The sequence below is a fragment of the Microtus pennsylvanicus genome, chromosome 2 (assembly GCF_037038515.1).
Source record: "Microtus pennsylvanicus isolate mMicPen1 chromosome 2, mMicPen1.hap1, whole genome shotgun sequence".
Taxonomy (NCBI): Eukaryota; Metazoa; Chordata; class Mammalia; order Rodentia; family Cricetidae; genus Microtus; species Microtus pennsylvanicus.
Window position 1 is genome coordinate 71,707,289 of NC_134580.1, and position 23,982 is coordinate 71,731,270.

A 23,982-nucleotide genomic window follows, 5' to 3' on the forward strand; every position below is an offset into this window, starting at 1 on the left:
TGTGTTCTGTCTTTCTTGGGTATTATCCAGCATGCTTGCTTGTGTCTTCTCTTGTCTTCATCTGGAAATAATTTCTTTCACTTGGAATTCTTTTGGATATGCCATTGCTTATCCTTCAACCCTCCCCCCCCTTTTGCCAGCAATCTCATTTTCTAGCTCTCCCAAGCCTAGATAACCTGTTCTTCCAGACTTGCTGGTTCACAGTGGGAGTCCAAGGCTCAGTTCCACCAGCTGTGGGCTCCTTATTGCCCTCCAGACCCCAGCATGGGCTCGGCCTGGGCTCCTCATCGTCCTCTAGACCAGCAGATTCTAGTCCTGTCCTCAGTGAGCTCACACTCACACTTGTGAGTGTCTCTAAATGAATACAAAGATCTGTGGACACCTGCTTTGTGTAGGACCAATAGTAACTCAGAAGCATGTGTAGGATGGAGTTGTTCTGAAGTGGGGCGATCTCTCCTGGAGACTGAACTGCTGTGTTAGGAGATAAGTAACAGGATTCTCTCTTGTTTATTAATACAGAATAATTTGCTTGAATAAGTATCATTGCTAACTCTTTTGAATCAGTTTCTTTGTCATACAACATGCCATTTTAATTAGACATGTTTTACAGAAAAATGAGAACTTGCTAAGTCTTATTTAATTTTATCCTGTCATGTTTTCTTTTTGATTATCTCTTTCATATTTTTTCCTTCCTGCACCTCCTTTCTCCCCCAATCTATCACCATCTCTTCTGTTCGCTAGCATTCAGGGTGAGAATCCTGTTTTCACACCCTTTGCTAACCTCTCCCTGCATTTTTAGTTTTGCTGTGATCTTGATTCAGAGTCAGGTGTTTCATGTTATTTTTTAGATTCATGCCAAGAAGGCTAGACTAAACCATGTTTTTGACCCCTGCAGGATCTCTCTGCTGCGTGGTTTCTGCTGGGCCTTGCTGTCCCTGTGTGGTGGCCCCGAGTCTGGGTCACTGCCACTCCTGTGTGGCAGCCCTGAGTCTGTCTACCTTCCTGTCAGGTAGAGGACTTACTTCTGTGAACATATTGGGAAATGACTATCTGAGCCTGCCTTCTGCTTCCACTTCCCATGTGCCTTCTATGTTGATCTCAAACACTTTTGCAATTTTTACTTATTACTCTTTACATTTGGGTCTGTATATCACATCTGTGCCCCACTTTCACTACAAATGGACAATTCCCATGTGTGATACGCAAAGGAAGGCAGTTGTTGCTACATCTGTCATATCCACACTCAAGTGACTTGCTTTCTTAATCACTGTTATAAATAACCTCTTTAATATCAGACAGCACCAGAGAGATTCTTAGCTACAAAGTAATCAAATTAAAAATATAACTTCTTCTTAAGGTAGAAAAGTCATCTCTTCAGATTAGAGATTTGAGCCACCTTCTCTGAGCTGTAGGGAAGCAGTACTGCAAATGTGCTTCAGGACTGCAGGGAAAAAGCTACTTTACAAGGTATTTCCTGTCAGTAGTGTGTTCGGCCTCACTTCCTGTGCCAGCTCCCCGAGCTCCCAACAGCACCTCTCCACCCAGGCAGAGGAAAGGAGACACTGCTGACGGGGCACACCTCATCCCAGAAGGTAAAGACGGGTGGAAGAGAGGGAAAGTGGTGATGGAGAAGCTATGAAAGTGAATGAGACAGCCTGAGTGGGGATACTTCACCCTGGGCCTCTGGTCTTGCTAGTCACAGATAAAAGAGGCAAGAGACATGTGGGAACCAACTAAGAAGTCTTAGTAGTCCAACAATCTACTAGCCACTTGGGAGACTTACTTTTTCCAACACCTTGGCGATTCGGGTGCCGATCTGTTCAAGTGACTGCTGTGGATACTGGTCTTTGCCGAGATTCTGCAGTACCTGGAACAGAAGGAGATGGCAGGTGACAGGGCTAAAATGAGACCAGATGTGGATGCTGCTGGCGCTTCTGAGATGGGTGGTGGAGCATAACATCAGAATACTTTTCTGGGACCTTGCTGTGCATCTGCTCGGAGCCAGTCTATGAAAGACACTCTTCAGGTGACTGACAGCCCGTGGCCCTCTCCCATGTAATAAAAGTTATAGACACATAAAGCAGTCATCACAGCTCCGTCCTAGGGACTGAAAGGAATTGGGCTCAGCCAAAAGCCACACAATTCAGGGCCAAAAAAGGAAGGAAGGAAGGAAGGAAGGAAGGAAGGAAGGAAGGAAGGAAGGAAGGAAGGAAGGAAGGAAGAAAGACACGTGCACATACCCCTTCCCCATATATATATAAAATTTAAAAAGGAAAGGAAGAACGAACAAACGACAGAAAGAAAGAAAGAAAGAAAGAAAGGAAGGAAGGAAGAAAGAAAGAAAGAAAGAAAGAAAGAAAGAAAGAACGCCAAAAAGAAAGAGCGAGTGAGCAAAAAGAGCCCTGGCCACATCAAAACTGTGAGGCTAACATTTCAACAGCCCGAACAAGGCTGAGTACTCACCTCTGTTAGCTGGCTCTCACCCGTGTAGTGCAGGCTGGCTCTGTTGGACACTCCATGTAAGTGGTCGAGGGTATGCATGCTCGTGGGGAGATTGCCATTGCACAGCGGTTCCATTGCTGGCTGCTGTATAGGTGTGGCAAAGTCTATGTGCTCTGTGATGCTGGAAAATGAAGATGACCACATCAGAAAATCCAAGTAGGTAGAGACAGCTCTAACAATCTGCGGATCTAATTCTATATGGCACTCCCTCACCAGGGAGGGCTTGGAATTAGTGGGTGTTCCTTTTAGGAAACAGAGTAAGACACACAATGGTTCCTCCAGCCTGCTTTTTCCTTAACTTGCATAAGCACACTTATGCTAAAAAAAAAAAAAGTCATTTATGAGACAGTAAATTTTATGCAGACCCAGATGGACACTCATTGTATTCGGTATCAAATACAAGTATTTCACTTCATGACCTCAAGAAGTTATTTTTTAAATTATAATTTTAAATTATGTATATATACATGGGGGAGGGGTATGTGCACGTGTGCAGGTGACCAGAGGGCACAGATATCCCTGGAGCTGGAGTTACAGGTGGCTGTAAACCATCAATATGGATGCTGGAAACTGAACTCTGGCCTTCTAGAAAAGAAGTACATGCTCTTAAATATACAATCATATGCTCTACACATGGTAATTTGGCACTAACAAAGTTTACTTTGCAACTTAAATTTAAAAATTTTAACTTACATTTGGGAAACATTTATTGCTCCATGATTATTTATCTCACACCTGTTGTATATCAGATACCGCGAGTACAGCAATTAAGCAAACACAAGCAGCCCCAGTTGTTATGTTACTCATGTCTTAGAAGGGGTAGGATTACAGCTATGACAAGTTATAAGACCTGCAATAATGAAAATGTGCCCGAGAAGGTATTTATCTCCTCTGTACCATGAGGAGGGTGGTTACGACAGCTTTCCTGAGACAGCAGAGCTCAAAAAGTCTTTGTGTGAAGCCTATGACTGAGGGGCATGGGCAGAGCAAGAAGAACTCTCAGTAGGGACAGAGATTGCCAGGCAAGAGGCCTAATGAGGTGACTGCATGCACCTGTGTGGCAGCAGAGTCACTCTGGAAGAGCAGTGTGGAGGCAGAAAAGCAATTCTGAAAAGTTATCGGGAAGTAAAAATAGTAAGAATTGGTAATAGACAAGGCTTGAGGGATGAAGGGTAATAATTTTAAGGATGATAGCCAGGTTTCTGGCCTGAAATGGCTGAATTTATTTCTGAAAAATATGAAATGGAGGAGCTGGAGAGATGGCTCACTTGGTGTGGAAAGGCCTTCTGTTAATGTGTTGCTTTTATTGGCTAATGAATAAAGAAATTGTCTTGGCCTGTGACAGGGCAAAAGAACAGAGCTAGGCAGGGAAAACTAAAATGAATGCTGGGAGAAAGGAGGCAGGGAGCAGTGAGAAGCCATGGAGCCACTGGAGACAGATGCTGGGAATTTTGCCCGGTAAGCCATAGCCTCGTGGTGATACACAGATGAACAGAAATGAGTTAAATTAATATGTAAGAGTTAGCTAATAAGAAGCTAGAGCTAATGGGCTAAGCAATGATTTAATGAATACAGTTTCTGTGTGGTTATTTCAGGTCTAAGCAGCCGGGCAGCTGGGAAGAACAAGCGACCTCCAGCAGCCTTCACCAGCACTCACTGGTTAGGAGCACACACCAGCAGCTCACACCAAGTGGCTCACAAGCTCCTGCAATCTCCACTCCAAGGGACTCTATGCTGTTGTCTGAACTGCATGTCCACCTTCATTCATACATGTACAGATCCATACATATACATTATTAAGAAATAAAAATGAATCGTTAAAAAATGTGAAATGGAGAAACAAAATCAATTTTTTTTTAAAACGATGGATGCTGTGCAAGAAAAGTGTTTTCTTGAGGTGGTGGCTATAAATAAGTCTGGGGCTTTGAAGAGTGGTCTGGCCTGGAGATACAAATTTGGGAGGGCTCATCGCCATCTGTGGTGAAGGAAGTTCTAGGAGCAGTCACTGTGACTGAGAAACAAGAAGGGGAGCAGATCTAGGGCAGAGCAACACTTCAGGACAGGAAGTCTGCTCAAGTCCCCTTGTTTGCTGTCTCTTCACAGGTGCTGGGACATCTCCATTTGCCCCACTTCCCCTGAACATGCACCACATCTGTGCAGTGGGCTCTGTATTCCTAGAGAGAAGGATCTGGTCTTCAATGTGACCTGTGCTACACGAGACTTCTGGTAGCTTGCAAAGTGCGGATGAAGACGGCCTGCGCTTCACCCACTGCTCTCTGCATGGACTGAGCCCATCTAGGCTGTGGGCGGGTAGTAAAGGTCATTCTCTGTTGACCACAGTGCTGGAAAGATGGCTCTGCCAGCTACCATTGACACAGACGACATCACCCTGTGGTTCACGGCTGTGGTTCGTGGGTAAGGAAATTCCATGAACATCAAAGATACTCACTCAATGTTTTTTGAAGAAACTGCCAGCCAGGTGCTCACAATGGCAGTTAGCTCTACCCAGCGAAGTTTGAGGCATTCATCTGGACTGGGCCATCCCAAACTCTGGTAGTCACGCTTTTTTCCTGGAAGGAAAGGATGTCATGAATGGACATAGTACAAAGGAATGCCGTTTTCCCTATTGATGACACAACCCAAATTGGCATGTTTTAGTTCTTGTCTTTAGAATGGGTACCACTGACAAACAGATCTAATTAAAATTTTATTATTCATGGCAATGGAAATAAAAATCCTCTCTGAATAAAGTCTTCTCAAAGATAATGAAATAAAACTTGTCTCCTTTGTTGTACTTGAAGCTGGTCAACATGAAGTACGAATTAAGATCCTCTTAGACACTAACAATCTTATCACGTTTAATTTTTACCCTTCTGGGTTTGGATTTTTATGAGGATAACTTTGACTTAATGGAAACAGGTATCTTTAGAGTTGGCATCTAGCCCTGGCACTGTGGCAGTGTGGGCTGGATGCTTTGTTGTAAGGATACTGTAGTGCACTGGAGGCCATTTTAGCAGCACCTATCAACCCATGAGAATTCAGTAGCACAGCCTCCCCAGGAAATATCGTCACACACTGCCAAATGTTCTATGGGTGCAAAACTGCCCCGGGTAGACTCACTGCTACAAAGAAAAGTGTCAGGATGGGATCTACGACAGTGTAAGGTCATAATTTATTCCACGAGTGTTTTTTGTGTGTGTTCAGAAGCTGAATTCTATGTTTGCAACTCTTAACCTCACTAGACTTTGTTCCTTACAACTCACAGGAGGAAGCAGCCACAGTTCTCTGGCTGGGGGGGGGGGACAGAGCTGGAACCTAGACACAAGTTACTTGACTCTAACACACACGAGTCCAGTTCCTGTGCTAGTAAAGTCACCACCTTTTTAGCCTGAGTCATTCACTTTACATCATGCCCCGAGACCGAGCAAAACCAAGTCTTATCTGATAGGCTTCTGATGGGGGCAACAGGATGGAAAACCTTAATTCTACTTAGCACTTTTTACACTGTAGGTGTTTACCAGCAAGAGAAAACATCTGAAGTTCAGGCAGGAATTTTAGATTCAGATTTTAATAAAGCAAAAAAGAACAGTTTGGAAGAATTTCAAATTAACTTTAAATAAAGAATACATTTCACAATAAAGCTCATTTTCTTTTTGTATTTAAGAAATTCACTTGAAAACTATTTATTGAGCACCTATTATAAGGGTCTGGGAACTGTGTAACACAGGGGTACACATATGAAGAGGCAGCCTGCTCTGCAGCTCACAGGCTAGTGAGGAAGGCAAACGTGAGCACACTGTTACACCGTACAGCGCAGTGCCTGAGAAGGAACCCAAGAGTTGCACAAATGAAAGAGCAACTAATTCTGTCTGAAGGTAGCAAGGGAGGAATGGCATTTGACTTTAAAGTTTAAGGGTGAGCGCCACAGAGGTGGTATAAGGGCATAAAGGTAGAGGGGACAGCATGTACAAAGGCATAGATAAAATAAGAGCGTGGCTGTTTCATAGGTAGCATTGAAGGGTGGAGAGAGGCTGGTTTATAAAGGGTCTTGAATGCCACACTAGGAAGTCTGCACTTTATCTTGTAGGCAGTGGGAAACTTTGAGCCCACATCTCTCCATCTTGTTCACAAGGATATCATAAGAGGATGCTAAATGCCTTGCTGAAATCCAGTTACATTATGTCTATGGCACTTCCCTGGTCTTCCAGTTTAGAAGCCCTAGCCAAAAAAGGAAATGAAATGAGTTCAATGTTATTATTAGCAGTTAGTGTATCTACTATGGCTCACAATGATCTCCACTCCTCCCCACAGGTTTACAGACATTTGCTCAATAATTTGCTTTAGAACTTGGACATGATTTACTAGAAGGCTATTAGCTGGCAGTAGACAGAATCCATACTGATTTAAACTGGGCTACTAACCCCCTGTAGTATTTTTGCACCCTCTCCATCCTGCATTCTCTTTTAAGAATAGTACGTACCTTCATTATTTGCAAGTACCTTCAATGTTCCACTAGAACCTACCAAGCTGAGATCATTTGAAACTGCTTAAGTGGGACCATGGCGTAGCTCCGAAGTAGTGGAGCTATCTAATACGAGCAAGGTCCTCACTTCAATCTCCAAGCACCACAAGCAAGCAAGCAAGTAAGTAAGCACACACCTGCCCAGATGTTCTCATATAATCTCAGCCATATCAGCTTTAAAATTCCCTTTGTAAGAAGGTTTCTTTAAAGTAATACAGGATCATTAGAAAATGTCTGTAAAATGAACAGGCCACAGGGAAGAAAACTACAAATGGTCTACAGTTTTCTCAGGACCCACAGAGAACATCTGCCGGGCTCTGGTCACCTGCTTCTACACGCGTGTCAACACACTTGCTTGATAGGCCAAGGGCAGTTGATCTAAGAGGCCATCAACTCCACGGGATGGACTACTTCAGACAATTTATGACAGAAAAATCCTGCCAACTATTACAGATAGTCAGTGATATACACATACAACTATACATACTGTGATAAGCATCTCATGTATCAGAGATATTGGAATATGAAAAAATACCAGTTGATGAAACACAGTGTGTTTAACTCTCAAATTGGAAACATCTTTATGCCATTCATAAACTGTCTTTACTCATTTGCTGTGTTGTGTTTCTCTGGCATACAGCAGATGCCACAGACATGCAATATTTAGGCTGCTTATCGGCTGTTACTATAAGGAGCCCCCTGTAATCAACATCTCTGTTTACATGTCTTTGGTGACTACAAGGCAACTTTCCTAGAGTGTGTTAACAGAAGAAGAATAATTGGTACGTTCTAAATTCCTCTGACTCATCTAGCCAAACTAACCACAGGGTTGCTCTGCTAATTTTTATTTAGAGAAATGTGGCAAGCACAAGTCTCAGCTGTCTACATTTACTCTCCCATAGTTGCTACTGACTGGACATATCTTACTAAGGTGCACCCTGGGCTTGGACAATATATTCTATTCTATATATTCTACTATTGCCCTCTGCTTTAGTCAGCACATTTAACCAGATAAATAAGACAGATTTTAATGAATTGAATTTCAGTCTAAGATAGTAAAAATATTCCTTTAAGAGGAAATATTATGTTTTTAAAAGAAGAATTCTATCACCACCATTTAACTACTGGGTGATAAAAGAGTCACCTGAGTGTATGACAGTGGCCTTTAACCAAAATAGTTAATGCTTAAAAATCAAAGAATTTCTGATATGGTCCTTTTATCGTCTCATCTGAACTGCTCTAAGTCACAGAACACATTCCTTGTGAGAGAGACAGTGGCTTGAAAGGAGAACTGAGATCTGACACATCCTCACTTACCTTGGGGTCCCGGAGATGCCACCTTCGGGCCAGTGATCTCTAAGTTTGCTTGGTAACGCTGTCCACTTTCCACCTGATTGGACTCTACTTTTTTCCCAGGAGGTTTTTTATGATCCCCTTTGGGTTTCTTTACACGTTTGACCTGGAATGTGATCTGGAAATCAAAAATGTTAGAAAAAAAATTGAGACCAAAGAGTGAATCCGTCTCTCACTATATATTTCAGTGGTTTTAAGGATACCCCAGTGCACCAGAACTTGATAAGATTCTACTTCTGAAGACACCACACACTTTGGTCAGAGGACATGGAAAATCAAGTTGATACTGACTGGAAAGCTTCCTCCTCACTGGCTACCTTTCCTAGCACCAAAAAGGACAATGCAGGCTATTAGAGGAAAAAAGTCACTGATGACTTTATTCAGCTGAGTAACAACCTGCATGGCAAGATATGTTCATGGGTACGATATTGTCATAGATACGATGGGGTAACCAATTGCTACCTTACTGGGCTTAAGATCTGCTCCATAGGAGGGAATGAATGCCTGGTTCCTGGGGGTAGGGTGGGCTGAACCCATTACTATTGTGCTAAATGGACACAGTATCAACATGCCTTTGAAATCTGTACCTATATACTCATTGATAGTGTAGTTCTGAGACTGCAGCAGAGAAGTTTCTTTGTGTAGTGAATGGTGGTTAACTCAGAACTGGCCAAGACACAGAGTGTTCATCCACAGTGGGGCAGCTATATCTTACCCCTCCTCACAGGCTCAGGACAGCTGAGGAAGAGAGCGCAGAAAGACTAAGAGCCAGGGGTAAGGGTAAGGCACCACGTGGGCTGAACTTTGCAGTGGATGGTCCCATACTCATTTTTCTATGTGTATTCAAATGGGACTGGGTAGGTTACTAGGGAGAAAAAAGAGGTTGAGAGTTCTGGGTCTTAGAGGAGTTAGAGGGGGTAAATACAATAAAAAAATATATACATATGAGATTTTCAAAGAATATTATACTCAAAAAATAACCTGGATGCATACACTAATTACCCAGTTTGGGTGCTGCACATTCACACTGTGTACATGTGTGGAAACAGCCACTGGAGATAAAAATAAATGTTTATATGTACATTTTACCATAAATATGAGTAATTATTATGGATCAATTAAAAATCTCTGTGTGTGAGATGTGAGTACATGTGTGTGCTCATTTATGTTTGTGTGGGTCTCGTCATAGGCCAGCTGGTCTGAGAGCTTCAGGGATGCTTCTGCCTCTGCTTCCTTCTCCCTGCGGGAATGCTGGGAGAAGACATTTGTGCTCCAGGGGCTGTGAGCACTCCAGAGGGTTCATGCGTGCACTGGAACAGACAGTGCTTCTATACACTGACACATGCCCTAGCTTCCAATTAAAAACATTTAGATAGTTTGAAAAAGAAAAATACCTTCCAAAAGCCAGTCCTGTTAAGTTTCCCTTAAGCTTATTATTATTAGTAGTATTAGTCTGAACAATCTCGCTATGTTGCCCGGGTTAATTTTGAATTCCTGGGCTTATGTCATCCTCCTGCTTCAGCTTACCGAGTGCCGAGATTACAGGTGCGTGCTGCATCTGGCTAAGTTTAATTTTAAAGATCTAATGAAAACTTGGTAGTGAAATGACAAAGTAACCTGGTCCTTACGAGCACACAGACACTAAGAGAAGCACCGCATCTGCCCCAAGTCTGTGGCTTTGAGGGGCTTCATACCCCTCCCCTTCCTCTCCCTTCCCAGACATCAGCAATGTTTATACAAATGAAATGCTTCCTGGAAAAGTCTGGTGTGAAGAGTGTCCTGGAATGTGGAGTCCAGTAGAGCATTTACCCAAAAACTTCACACTTGTCCATTAGGAGTTCCCCAAAGAGCTGGGTCTATTTCATGAGGACTGAGATGGTGAACTCTTCATGTGCACGTATGTGTGTTTATGAACATACTGGTATGCATGGGTATGGAGGTCAGAGGACAACTTGAAGTATACACTTTCAGGAGCTGTTTATTTTATTTTTGAGATGGGGTCTTCATTGGGGTTCCCGATAAGGCTAGGCTGGCTGGCCAGCAAGCCACAGAGATTCTCCTGCCTTTGCCGCCCCAGTGCTGGCACGACAAGCACGTGGCACTATGCTTGGTTTGTGGCCTTTGGGGACTGAACCGAGGTTCTTGTTCTTGCCTGACTGGGCCTTCTCCTCGGTTCCGAGCTGGCAAATTCTTACCCATTCTGTTGCTTCATCATCTTCACTTCTGCAGTCACCATAACAAGAGCTCTTGGCTACTCCATCCTGGGGGCCTTTCTTCAGTACCCGTATGCCCTGCAGGTCCAGACGCCGACCCTTCATTTCCAGTGTTCCCCCAAGGCCTTCTAGGGGCCAGGCTTGCTGAAACTCATCCACCAAAGCCAGTATCTCTTCTGACATCTTTGTTTCATCTGACTTCTCCACCTCGTCAGAACCATTGCTCTCCTCAACCACAGTGCCTGCAATTCAAGGGTTCGTATCGTCAATAATTTCATAGCATTTACTCAAGTTCCATGTGACTCAAACCTTGTTTCTACGGACATCTTGGCTCTGCTTAGCAGCTCAGCTATAATTCTTATAGAATACCACTCAGCATCTTCAGATATCACATCAGAGCACCATCTCTGCCATTTAGCCTTTGCCAAACCCTGCCGGAAAGCAAATGACAGAAACCGCAGGCAGGCAGGCAGGCAGGCAGGCAGGCAGGCAGGCAGGCAGGCAGGCAGGCAGGCAGGCAGGAATGGTGTCACTAGCAACAGGACAGCTGTGGTTCCCATGATTTGTTTTGAAAGATCACTTGATCTCTATATAAAACACAGAAGGCAAAGATGATGTTTACTCTTATTTATTTAACGTGTAGGCCTTTTAAATTTTATTCAGTTACCATGAAACAGTTATGTGTCCAGTCCACATTGCTTGCTTAGTTGTCTGAACAATGATTCAGTAAAAACTACTCTAATTCTACACGAAGGCCATTTTCAATAATGGTTATTATAAAATAGGCATATGCTATCTTAATTTCTTTAAAACAGGTACTTATGTTGCTCAAGTATTTAAGGGCTCCTACAGTGGCTTTCAATGGAATTTGCTAGCAAAAATTTTCTCTCAAGAATCTGGCATGTTTGTCTTATTTTCCTAAGAAACTTGCAACCTTTAAGTTCCATCCCATGCTTAGACTATGAGGATGCTCAGGAATGATTATTCTGAGTTTCTTAGCATATTTTCCTTTGCTAAATCGCTGACTACTCAATCTTTGCTCTTTATTCTGAATTAATCACCAGACCTTATATTGTGTTTTTCATAAATGTCATGTCTTATCCTTTCCAGAAGTGGATAGGGTACAGAAACAAAGAGTAAAATGCTTCCTTTTATAGCATGTCCCCACTGGTTAGCCTGAGAACATTGGCTTGACAGCCTTTTCCATTTCTATTATTCCTTCAGCTGGCAATCCTAGCTTTTTCAGAGATTAAGAACATCGTGTTAACAGGCCAGTGTCAGGACTCTCACGTATACATGACCAGATCTTTAGCCACAGAAGGAATGTTAGTCGTCTCCGGGGGTGGGGACGAGCGAGAGTGACGACCACAGCTGAAAACAACTTTGCACAAGGCCAGTGGTGTCGCCCTCTGTTTTGCTGGCACCTCTGCCCTCCTTCCAGTTTCTAGTGTGCAACATGGGCGAGCCTGAGGTCAAGCTGTGCTTCTTCCTTGAGAAATCTGGAGGTTCTATTTATGACCACGTGACTACAAACCTTACTGCTGTCACTTAAGTAAGTTCCTCTTAGATTTCCTATGTCAGCTGCTGCTTTCTACATTTTTTTATGATTATGGTCTGTACTTTGAGAAAAGGATGTGGGTTTGCCAAAGCCCCTTCTTCAGGACCCTGAAACAAAAGCAGCTGGTTGTTGTCTAGCTCATGGCCAGGAGTATAAATGCAGCCAACAAGGATTAAGTTTAGGGTCTAGCTTGTTATATTCCTAATGTCCAGCCCTGGGCCCGCACAAGAAGACCCCAGTAGCTGTGGAAGAGACAGGAGCACAGAGCAATCTCATCTCTGACGTGCTTGAGGTCCCGCTGTTGCTGTCTCGCCATGCCTGCAGACAGCTGGAGACTAAACTCATGGTCTCCTTTGTCAGGTGGTCACATAACAAAAACCTGCAGCTCAATCCAGCTGAATGGCAAGCAACATAAAATTAAGCTTCATATTAGCCAGGAAAACAGCTGCAGAGAGTTGCCATTGGGAATCCTCAAAGCAATGTCCATGGAAGAGCTGTCTGGCATCTGACTAAGTTGTCAGAGTTGTCGCTACTTGTTCGTTTTCTGATTTTCAGGTTCTTTTTCTTTCTCCTCCTATGGTTCCCAAATGATTCATTTTCCCCATTCTGAAACAAGACAGTCTTTGATAAATTTCATCTATGAAAACATATGGGTTTACAAAACGTGGCTTTGGCCAAAGGGAGACTACCAACTACTTTTCAACCTTTAGTCTGATTGTATAAGGAGGCTCTGTTAGTTGGTTTTTTTGTAAACTTAACAAAAGCTAAAGTTTTCTAGGAACCCTGGTTAAGAAAATGCAATGAGGAATACTGAGAACTCAAGAACAATGGCAGTGGGTTTTTGATCCTACTGCACGTACTGGCTTTGTGGGAGCCTAGGCAGTTTGGATGCTCAACTTACTAGACCTGGATAGAGGTGGGCGGTCCTTGGACTTCCCACAGGGCAGGGAACCCTGATTGCTCTTCGAGCAGATGAGGGAGGGGGACTTGATGGGGGGGAGGGGGAGGGAAATGGGAGGCGGTGGTGGGTGGAGGCGAAATCCTTACTAAATAAATAAATTAAAAAAAAACAAAAAAAACCCCAAAAAAACCAAACAAACAAACAAAAAAAAAAAAAGAAAATGCCTTTATCAGATTAGCCTAAAGGCAAGTGTGTGGGATATTTTCTTGATTAGGAATTGATGTGGGAGGGCCCAGCTAACTCAGTGTGGGTTGGTGCCACCCCTAAGAAGGCCGGCTGAGCAAGCCATAAAGAGCAAGCCAGTAAGCAGATCTTCTCTTTGGCTTCTACTTCAGTTCTTGGCATCAGGTTCCTGTGTTGACTTCCCTTCATCATGGACTGTGAACTGTAATGTAAAATAAGCTTTGCTTTTGGTTACAGCGCTTATCACAGCAATGGAAACCCCAACTAGGACACATGCTGTGGCTAGGAACTCTTTCTTTCATTACTGGCCGTTATGTGAAAGCATCCATGCTGTTTACCTGCAAAATGTCTAAGTTTTCAAGGTTATTACTTCCCACTGCTTCAGTCATGTGTATATGGACACAGTTAGTATTATAGAAATACATAACTTAAACTTACCAGAGAGAGAGAGAGAGGGAGAGGGAGAGGGAGAGGGAGAGGGAGAGGGAGAGGGAGAGGGAGAGGGAGAGGGAGAGAGAGAGAGAGAGAGAGAGAGAGAGAGAGAGAGAGGGGGGGGGGGGGGAGGGAGGGGGAGAGAGCGCATTTCATAATGGAAGCGAGTATTCGAGCGAAGAAAGGCCCTGGAATTACTTCAGGCTTTTGCGGCTAGTATACAGTGAGCCACTCCAGAGGGTGTTTGAGCCAGGGTGACAGCAGTTCTTAGGGAACACTAAACATATACACTGTTTATATTTACTCCTCTGATGGGTGGTTCACAAATGGGCTATACGTTGTGGGTGAGAGAAACCAGTTTGTTTATTTAGCTTTTCCTATGTATGTATCTATCTCTGCCATAAACTATTTTGATGGGAGCAAAAAACACATGAAGATTTTGACTCTGGAAAATTAAATATAACAATAACAAACTTAGAAACACAAAGCTATATATGTTTGTAACAATTAAAATTTTTTATAAGACAAAATTATCTGAATGCAATCACACAGTGCTTCCCAGAGAAAAGATAGAGTTGCAGCAGGATTTAGACAGAGAAACAGTCTTGGGGAAACTTTCTAAAAAGCATATGTGCATTGGCTCAGGTACTTATGGAACAAAGTAGATATGTATGCAGAAATAAAGAAGACATTCGAAAGTGCTACTACTTGCACGTTGATTAGAACAAAGCATGTGAATAGGCAATCAGCAAAGGCAATTCAGAGAGAAGCTGTGGCATTAATATTTTCTGGTGGAGTCTAGAAAAGGGGTTCCTACAGAAGGGATCACTTGTTCTTTAGGTAGAATAATAATAAAGTATGTGAAGGCCGTGAGGATGATGACAGCCCAGGTCTAGGAGTACTGAGTCAGTGGTGAAGGTGTGGGTGGCAAGGGACAAGAATGGACAGAAATGGGACTAGAAAGGCATTTCATGAAACAGAGGAAGTTGACTTTGGGACTGCAAAGAGAACTAGGGTGAGCTTAAAGATGGTTTTGAAGTCTCATGTGAAATAGTAGGCTTCTATGAGTGGATGTCAGCTTCCAACCTGAGTATGAAAACGGAATACTGTCTACAGAAGTGGAGTTAGGAGAGAGTTAGGATTTAATGCAGTTATCAGATAGCTCATATAAACATGTCTGCTGGTGCAGAGCAGTGTGACGAGGGCTGGGATATCATAACCCATGGAGCTTAGAGACTAGACTAGAATGGAAAGAAGCAGTGATCTGCAGATACTGCCCAGGTAGAGCACTGTCGTGCACAAATGTCCGATAGAGCTGGAAATACAGCCTTTTTGTATGGTGACAGGTCTGGACTGTGGAGGAATCTCAGATTTTAAATAACGCTGGAAGCAGCAGGAGTAACTCTAGGCTTGCAGCCCGTGGGGCAGATGGTGTGATATAAACTGAAACAGAGACTGACACCCACGCCTCCAGTTTCCCTTCATCTCCTTTAGCAGGCGCTATTTTCATATGGGAAATGGAGGATAAATATTGTGACGCCGGAGAGAACATGAGCACCCACAGTGAGGGTCACATGGGTTCACAGTGGGTTTCAGTCAAGTTAGGGATTCTGTCAAGAGTCACAGAGAGTAGGGGTGCTGAGAATGCAGATTATCATATGTGCCCCAATTTAAATGAAAACAGCTCAGTGTGATTTCTCAATGTTTCAAAAACACATGGACATTCAGGCTTAAGTCTGAGGCCTTTAGTGTAAGAGATTCCAAAGGAGACTATGCTAATAGAGTCTTGGTGACACAATGCTGAGATTGGTAGCTGACACACAACTCAGAAACAATCAGCTGAACAAATGCTTTGCTAGGAAAGCTGTGAAAACTCTCAGTGAGAGCATTTTAAGGATGGTGAGACCTGGAGCGAAGAACTGGAAGGAAATGAGCACACTGGACTGATGTGGAGAGTGAGAGGGCAGGACAGTAACAGGAAACAAGACCACTGTGTTCCAGCTCAGTGTTAGAAAGGTTTAAATCAATGAATAATGGAATGGATCATCAAAGTAGAGATGGGAGGTCCAGATGCCCAGGGTAGGCACGGAACCAGTGGATGACTTGCTGCTAGGGGCACTATTGGGAGGGAAAGATACATCAGAACGAAAAAAAAAAGAATGTGATTATCTTCTTTTGGCGGGGGTGAGGAGGTAAGAAATGCATTTATAGTTTCAGAAGAGCAGCTTTGAGAGCATTTTAAGGAGCAAAGGTTAGAAAGATGTGAATAGATTCACAAAAAGTACATGCATAGTAAACAGCCTAAAGGCAAGACCTTCAGGTCTGACTTAAAACACCCCCTCTATGGTCTGTTTGAAGCCAGGCTCTGTCATGCCATCCAGTCTGGCCTTGAGCTTGCTATACATCCTGAACTGGCCTCAAGCTCATTGATCCTTTTTGCCTCGGCTTTCCAAGTACTGGGATTCCAAGTGAGAATCACGAAGGGCAGTGGAGAATACTCACTTTTAATGATACCAAACACAGGACACAGACTAACTTGGTTTCAAATTAGGATGTGACCAGTTAGGGCCCTGGGCAATACTGTCTGGTGCTCCAGTATCCTCCTTGATTGCAAGTCAGGCTGCAAAGCTGAAGGTCTGCTGGGGACTTATGTCACAAGCACTGGTGTAAACCATAAGGATGCTAATCAGAAAGCAGGGCCTAGAGTTAAGCACTCACACCAAGGTGGGCAGGGAGGTTTGATGTGTTCTGAGCAGAGAAACAAAAACAAAAAAAAAAAGCAGTGGTGCTCTTTCTTCTGTGTGAGTCAGTACAGCAGGAACAACAACTCAGAGGACAATGGGAATCTTCCCTAGGGGGCTCTGGTACCAATATGAGGGCTCCTTCAACTAACAGGTGCTCCTGTGTGTTAAGGACTTGGCTCAGGGAGGTGACCTGCTCAAGCTTTAACACCCAGTGGTGGTGGAAGTAGGTCATGATACCACTGTCTCTGTACAGCATCTACATCTTCCTTCTCTAGTGGTGGCTTGCCACTGAGGACCTGTGGACCAGGGAAACAGGTACTGAGCAGTGATCTGAAGATGTCAATCAGTGGCATCATCTTCACTATCAGCAAAGTGAAATTTTTAAGAAAGGACACATGAGTAAAGTTCTTTCTTCTCTAGGGAAATGTGTGTTGGTGGATAAGGTGTCTGGATGTACATTTTTGATCAGGACTGACTTACCAACTAAAAATGATGTTCTCACCCATCAAACCTCTATTTCTGAAGTCCACTAATAATGAGACCACATGCATCATGAGGCTAAATATAATTTTAGATATGCCACCTTCTGAGAATTTGAGGGAGTTATCTAACTTTCCTGAGCCCTAATTGGCTATCTATACAGTGGGCTTAAGGATATCTGTTTCACAAGTTAGTGATGCACAATCCCGTGTAAGTTACAAAATGCCACCAAAAGGCAGGAATTACCATCACGGTTAACAGTCACCAGAGAGGACCTAACTATTTGTATTTCTTTAAATTTCCCCCCAAAACTAGACTTCTCAAAATGTCTTTAATGTTTATGCTTGGCTGTGTCCATGAAAACACACTATCATATGCTTGCGGTAAAAAGGAGGACTTGTTACAACTGGTAATCACAGCAAAGAAAGCCTACTGATAAAAACATGTGGACTGTTCTCTTGTGGACATGTTAATGGTACCCAGAAGATAAGACAAAGAACTCCAGGTGATTGACACATGGCCAAGAAAAGTGAGTGCCTAAAAGTGTTCACTCCTCACACTGAGCAGAATTATCGGAGACAAAAGGAATCCGCCTCAGTAAGTCTGCATGACGCTGAAGGGGCTCGAGAAATTCCCTGCCCCAGTCAGGGTAAGTACGGCTCATCCTAAGCATGGGGGCTGAATAGAAACACATGGAGAACATGGAATTGAAGATACAGATATGCTGAGCAGGTGATTGCTGACTCAAGCAATGATGTGTTATACAAAAGAGAGATGGTGCAAAATTGTGGTTGGGTTTTACTCTAAATTGTCCTAGAGAAAAACAGTGATTAATGTAGTAGTCATAAATATCCTAGATACTAGAGAGTTGTAATGGAATAGGGACCATTTCTATAAATGGGTGAAATACTCTAGCATGACTCAGTGTCCTTTCTGATGACTGTAAGCCCAAGGATCTCAGGATGATCAGGGAACTGTGTGGGTGTAATGGTGTCAAAAAAGACACGAGATGGCTAGGCTCCAGAGAGGAGTCATCCTGACTAAATGAGCAAACCGACTGTCCAGTTTAAGGATTAATTCCTGTGAGTTGGTAAGGGAGATTTAGTTTCCTTAAAATCTAATACTTTCTAATAGAACTGATTATTTCTCTAAATCAATAAGGGTGAAGGTCACAGTGGGCAGAAAAGACACAATTGTTCCCACCAGTGGTGGTCTCCGTGAGGACTTACTTGCTTCTTTTATACAGGAGCTTTTAAATGTTTAATAGTAGGAAAAAAGATTTTGTATTAGTATCTACTTTAGACATTTTATTTATTTATTTGTGTTTGTGTACACATGTGTGCATGCATGTGTCTGGAGATGAAACGATACCGTGTGGGGGTCAGTACTCTCACTGTATCATGTGGATTTTGGGAATAGACTCAGATCATCACACATACCTACTACCACTGTATATATTGCTACTTGCTAAATGTTAATTTAACCTACATAAGACAAATACCATGTTCAATTAACAAATGTAAGATTTCACAGGTCATGGCATGTAGAAAGACTGGGCACTGAAGAGAAGGCCTGGTAGAGTGCTCATGCAGAAAATCTCAGTTCAGTTCTAAGACCCATGTCCAGTGGATGACAACCATCTGTTACGCCGGCTCAGAGGATCTGACACTCCTTTTGGCTTCTGTGGGCATCTGCATGTATGTGCACATATCCACACACAAGTAATTAAAAAATAGTAAAAATATATTTATTTTTTTAATCCCCAAATATATTTATTTTTATTACCCAACTGTATGCTGGGCATTGTGGGGCAGACCTTTAATTCCAGCGTTTGATTATCAGACAGTTGAATCTCTATGAGTTCAAGTCCAGTCTGATCTACATAGAGAGTTCAAGGACACAGTTAGGGCTATGGAGTGAAAGACCCTGACTCTGGAAGAACAAACCAACAAAAACGATGGGGCTGGAGAGTTAGAGCAGCTGTTGAGAGTACTTGGTGCTTTTGCAGAGGACCTAGGTTCAGTTCCCAGTACCCACGTGGCCCACAATCTTCTGTAACTCCAGTTTAAGGAGATTCAGAGTACTTTTCTGACCTCCAGGGGCACCAGGCATGCATGCGATGCTCATAAATTCATGCGGGCCAAACACTTAACACATAAAACAATAAGTAAAAATGAATATTAACAGTTGGGGCGATGGCCTTGCAGTTAAGGACACTTGGGCTCCTCTACAGCATCTGTGTTTGCTTCCTAACTTCCATGGCAGCTAACTAACAAGCCTCTGTAACCCCAGGGATTCTGATGACCTCTTCAGGCTTCCACGGGCATTGCATGCATGTGGTGTAACAGACATACATGTAGGCAAAACACCTACACACATAAAATAAGTAAATCTAAAACAAAGAGTTAATGAAAGCTCATAACCTGATGGAAGCCAAGACACACAAACAAATTTCAATATATAAAATGTGTTTTGTAAAATGTAAAATAAAGATAGCAGATGGAGTTTCTTAAATGTTTGAAAACCTTTGTGAATGTTTCACAGAGGAGGCAACACTGGAAATGTACAGGATCTATCTTTCTTCCTCCCACTCTCCCTCCCTTTTTGAGATAGTCTCACACATACCAGGCTGGCCTTGAATTCCCTATGTAGCTGATATGTGACCCTCCACACCCAGCTCATGCAATACTGGGAACAAACCCAGGACTTTGTACTTGCCAGGAAAGCATTACCATTTGAGCTACATGCCCAGGTAGCAAAGCATTGGCAGAGGTCAGTATAAGTCTGTGTGAAGGATATGGAGGCTCAAAAGAGGCCTGAGAGAGGAATGGGCACTGTACTTCCTGCTAAGGTATAGTTACAAAAGGAATGGAGGCCAAGCTGCCTAATGGCCCACACTAGTTTAGATTCTTCTGAATCATAATAGAGAGTTCCTGAGAAATTTAGGCTTAGGAAACTTACCTGATTAGAAGTATATTTAAGAAACAACTCAAAAAAAAAAAAAAAGAAACAACTCTTGGGGCCCACCATGAATCCATAACAATGAACTTTGTTGGTCTTCTCTACACATACACACACACACTATATATATTTCTAATTCTATATAGACTTATATGTATGCACACACAGAGAGATAGCGCATATTCAAAGTAAAAGATAAAAGGTATAGTTAGGAAACAGATTAAGAGGAAGGGCAGAAAGTGAAGATGGGCTGAGTCAGTTAGTAGCAGGGAGAGTAGATGAAGAAATGAGAGCTTCAATAGGTCTTAGAGACTGAGGAGATAAAGGGGACCTGGGTGGGTTGAACTGCAACCACAGGATGGGATATTGAATTAAACACTTCAGTTCAAATGCCGACCCTATTCATCAAGAGAAAGAGCCTACAAAAATTAGCTGGAGCTGTGGAGAAGCCTTAAGCCAAGCACAGCCTGGGAGTCACTGGTGTACTCATAGGAATCTGTACCACCGAAGGCAAGACACTGCATGGGCAGGACGAAGAGCAAGGCCAGGATACAGGTGTGCTGCTGACACAGGACAGAGTACGTGAGGAAAGTGGGAGAGCATCTGAGGACAGGCCAGGGTCAAGAGCAAAGGATGCCAGAAGCCGGAGATGTTCCTCTCAGCAGTGACTCACTGCACAGACTGAGAGCATTGAGAAGAAAGAGGCACATGCATGAATCAAGTCTGTTCTAGCAAGAGAGGGACGGAAAAGGAAGGAAGCGTGTGAAGAGCGCTTCCCCGTCATTTGGAGCCACTCTCCTGACTCTGTGAGTGTCACAAGAAGGAAACAAACTCTTGAGAGGAGAGAGGAGTGCAAGCCTGATGTCTGGGAGTTGATTTTCCCACAGAAGCATAGCTCAGGTCAAATCAACTTACTTTCAAGTCTAAGGGCATCTGAGCCCCTCCCTGAGTTCTCAACAGAAAGCACAGGGTCCTCCTCTGCTCCTTGCTTAGAGGGCTCTTCTTCAGCAGCATCCAGTGACTGTGGGTTGCCAAAATATTTCTGTTTGTCATGGCTGTTGTCCAGGGCTTTCTCATGACAATGACCTCAATGACAAGAGATACAGATACACACATTAGAAACATCTCTCACGTTGCCTCATAATGTAAGGTCCCGAAACATCAAGAGCAAAAGGTGACAATGCAGACAGTGCAGAAAGCAGTACATAGGCATATGCATGTGACCCATGACTTTTACTGAAATTCAAGTTTTGGCTGCTATGGTATTGTAAGAATCAAGTATTTCGGTGAAAAGCTGGTAGGCAACAAAGTTCAAGCCTCAAGATCTTGTTTTTATTCATCACTGTAAAATATCCCCTTGAAGCTAAAGACACTATAAAAAGCAGTGGTGGCACATACCTTTAATCCCAGCACTCGGGAGGCAGAGGCAGGCAGATATCTGTGAGTTCGAGACCAGCCTGGTCTACAAGAGCTAGTTCCAGGACAGGCTCCAAAGCTACAGAGAAACCCTGTCTTGAAAAACCAAAAAAAGTGGGAAATATAGAGCCTGGATATGTCTGAGAATAATGGATTACAGAAAAATATACTAGTCTTTCATATAGCTCATATGAGTCATACCAAAAGGTGAGAAATTACTTAAGTTATATGCATTAAACCCAAGGAATTAAAGGAGAACGATAGCAGCAATCCCACATTAAGACTGCAGTGTGAAAAGGTTGCTTGATTTCCTTTCAGACAGCATGTTCCGGCTGCCTGGGTAAAGATGTTCTAAGAACAAAATGTTAAATCTTGAATGAGACCCTGGCACTTTTTGCTACCTTCATCATTCACACAGTGGGACTGATCTCACTACAGTTGTGCTGGGAGTCAAAGGATTTGGCCCTATCAGGAATATCTGTTGACACTCCCAGGACTGAGTTCCACCTGATGGTCTGGGCCAGAGAATACTATGTCTGCTGTGCTGAGACATCTCTCCTTTGTCACTGTTTGTCTCAGATGGTCTGGCTCACTGAATGGGATCTTTCCTCCTCCTTTCTGCTCTCTGTAAGTATACAGAAGATGAATCACTGGAAGTCACTGAAGATGCAATCACTGGAAGGCCACAGATTTCTTAGTAGAGACAACCATTTGGTTAAGAATATGTAAGTAATTTCTTTCCTATACCAGGACATTTAAGTGTGACTGCAGACTGAGGGAGTCACTTTCCAAAGGAATGCTTCAAAGCAAAGATACTGCCAAAGCTGAGGATTCAGTTTCAAGAGTTCTTGCTTTTCAGAAATTACAAGCAGCTTGGGAAGACAGCAAATACAAGGCAAACAATGCTGAGGCGGCACGTGTGCCAAGTAAGTCCTTCCAAGAAAGCACTCTGGGGCATAACTTCAACTCTGAAGCATCCAATAAGCCTACAGAAGGGTGCTGCAAGGAAAGGTGCCAATATTTATGGTGTGCTTTGTGTTTCTTTTTTTTAAATCCTTCCCCTTAACCCTTATAAAAATTGTTAAATATCTTTGTTTTAGACACAAGGAGACTGATTATTAGTGAAAATAATAATAATCCAAACTAAGTTAAACGGTAACTGGAATCTGAGTTGGCCCTGTCACCCTTTACTCAGAAGTCCTCTGAACAGAGAGGATGGAAGCCTGCTGACACCATAGGTAAAGAGCAGACGTGTGTCTAGGAGGCAATGGGGAACACAAACTGACAGACACAGTGTGCATACACATGTGTCCACACAGGGCAGAAGGAATGGGAGCCACGAACAACGGGAGCTGCAGTCTCCCCCTACATTCCACCGGGGGACAGAGGGTCCTGATCTGTGCCCGCCTGTGCTTCACCAGCTGGTGCGAACAACGAAACACAGAGAACTAAGCTCAACAACGCTGAAATAAAACAACATGGACAGCTCTCCACACCCAACTGACTTGAATGTATACTTCTTAGAGACAGTTCTTGATTGGGATATAAATAAGAAGGGCTGTTAAAAGCAGAGAGGAAATACTGATGCTAAGGACTGATTACATCACTTTTCCCCTGATGCAGGCTGTGTAAACTGTAATAGTATCAAAGCATAGGCCGGTGCAGTTTTCTGATGCGATCTGTCACATCACCTTGCTTCTCTTCTCTTTCCCTTTCCCTACTGCAAAAAAAAAAAAAAAAAAAAAAATCATCATTTAAAATGTCTCAGAGGAACCTGTAAGGTATGATCTTCAAAAGCCCTCAAAGCTAAAATTGGTCTTCCTGAATAGCCTCAGACCTGGACCCTCTCGGGAAGCAACATCTGTGAAGCTGATGAATGTCTTGTCCTCCAAATCATAAACCCAGGCCAGTAGCTCTCAGAGGGAAACCGAAAAGGGGAGGGAAAGAAGAACAGGCAGCTATTCTGTATGAGGCATTTCTTAGCAATACAAGGCATCGGAACAGCCCAGTGAAAACTAAATGCTTTAAATATTAAGAAATGAAGAAATGGCTCAGTGCTTAGGAATACATACTTATCTTGCGTAGAATCTGAGTTCATTTCCCAGCACCCATGTCCAGTGACTTCACAACCACCCATAACTCCAGCTCCAGGGGAATTAAGGTCTCTGGCTTCCATGGGGTACCAGCACTACCCACACAGAGACACAACATATGCATAATTTAAAAAAAATCTTCAAAAATGGGAACTATTAATGCTAACTTTTTTACATCAAAAGTTAAAAACAGACTGGTTTTGAGTCAACTGTGATCTGTCTAAGTAGCTGGGTTACTGGTAAGTTAAGTTGCCTAACTTTAAAACTACATCTCCAGACGTCTGGGTGTGGTAAGGGAGAGTGTTAGTGAAATACTTTAGAAAGAGCTAAAGTCTGTGTTCTCTAGACCACAGTACACTTTTGCTCCAACTCAGAGCAGAACTGACAAGCCTTGAAACATGTTACTTAATTTCCTGATAGATTATATTCTTATTAAAGATAAGAAAGTATTGGATCTATACCAGAAAACAACACTCAAAATAGATGGGTATGCTGAAGCAGGAGGATTTGAAGCCAGCATGAGATACATAGTTAGACTCTGATGAGACAGACAGACAGATAGGC

The 23,982-nt window shown here is 43.0% G+C and overlaps 1 protein-coding gene across 7 annotated transcripts in view; it reads right to left on the reverse strand.

Moving 5' to 3' along the window:
* Ttc17 (tetratricopeptide repeat domain 17) overlaps positions 1 to 23,982 on the reverse strand; it is a 113,243-nt gene that overhangs the window by 24,169 nt on the left and 65,092 nt on the right. For 4 of the 7 annotated variants that reach the window (XM_075961503.1, XM_075961504.1, XM_075961505.1 and 1 more), the window contains 6 exons: positions 20,825 to 20,995; positions 10,573 to 10,832; positions 8,342 to 8,495; positions 4,952 to 5,072; positions 2,464 to 2,623; positions 1,784 to 1,867 (listed from right to left, as the gene is read on the reverse strand). In XM_075961503.1, coding sequence (XP_075817618.1) covers positions 1,784 to 1,867; positions 2,464 to 2,623; positions 4,952 to 5,072; positions 8,342 to 8,495; positions 10,573 to 10,832; positions 20,825 to 20,995 — 950 coding nt within the window. The remainder of the gene's footprint in view (positions 1 to 1,783; positions 1,868 to 2,463; positions 2,624 to 4,951; positions 5,073 to 8,341; positions 8,496 to 10,572; positions 10,833 to 20,824; positions 20,996 to 23,982) is intronic. The other 3 variants (XM_075961507.1, XM_075961508.1, XM_075961506.1) reach the window with 1 other exon arrangement.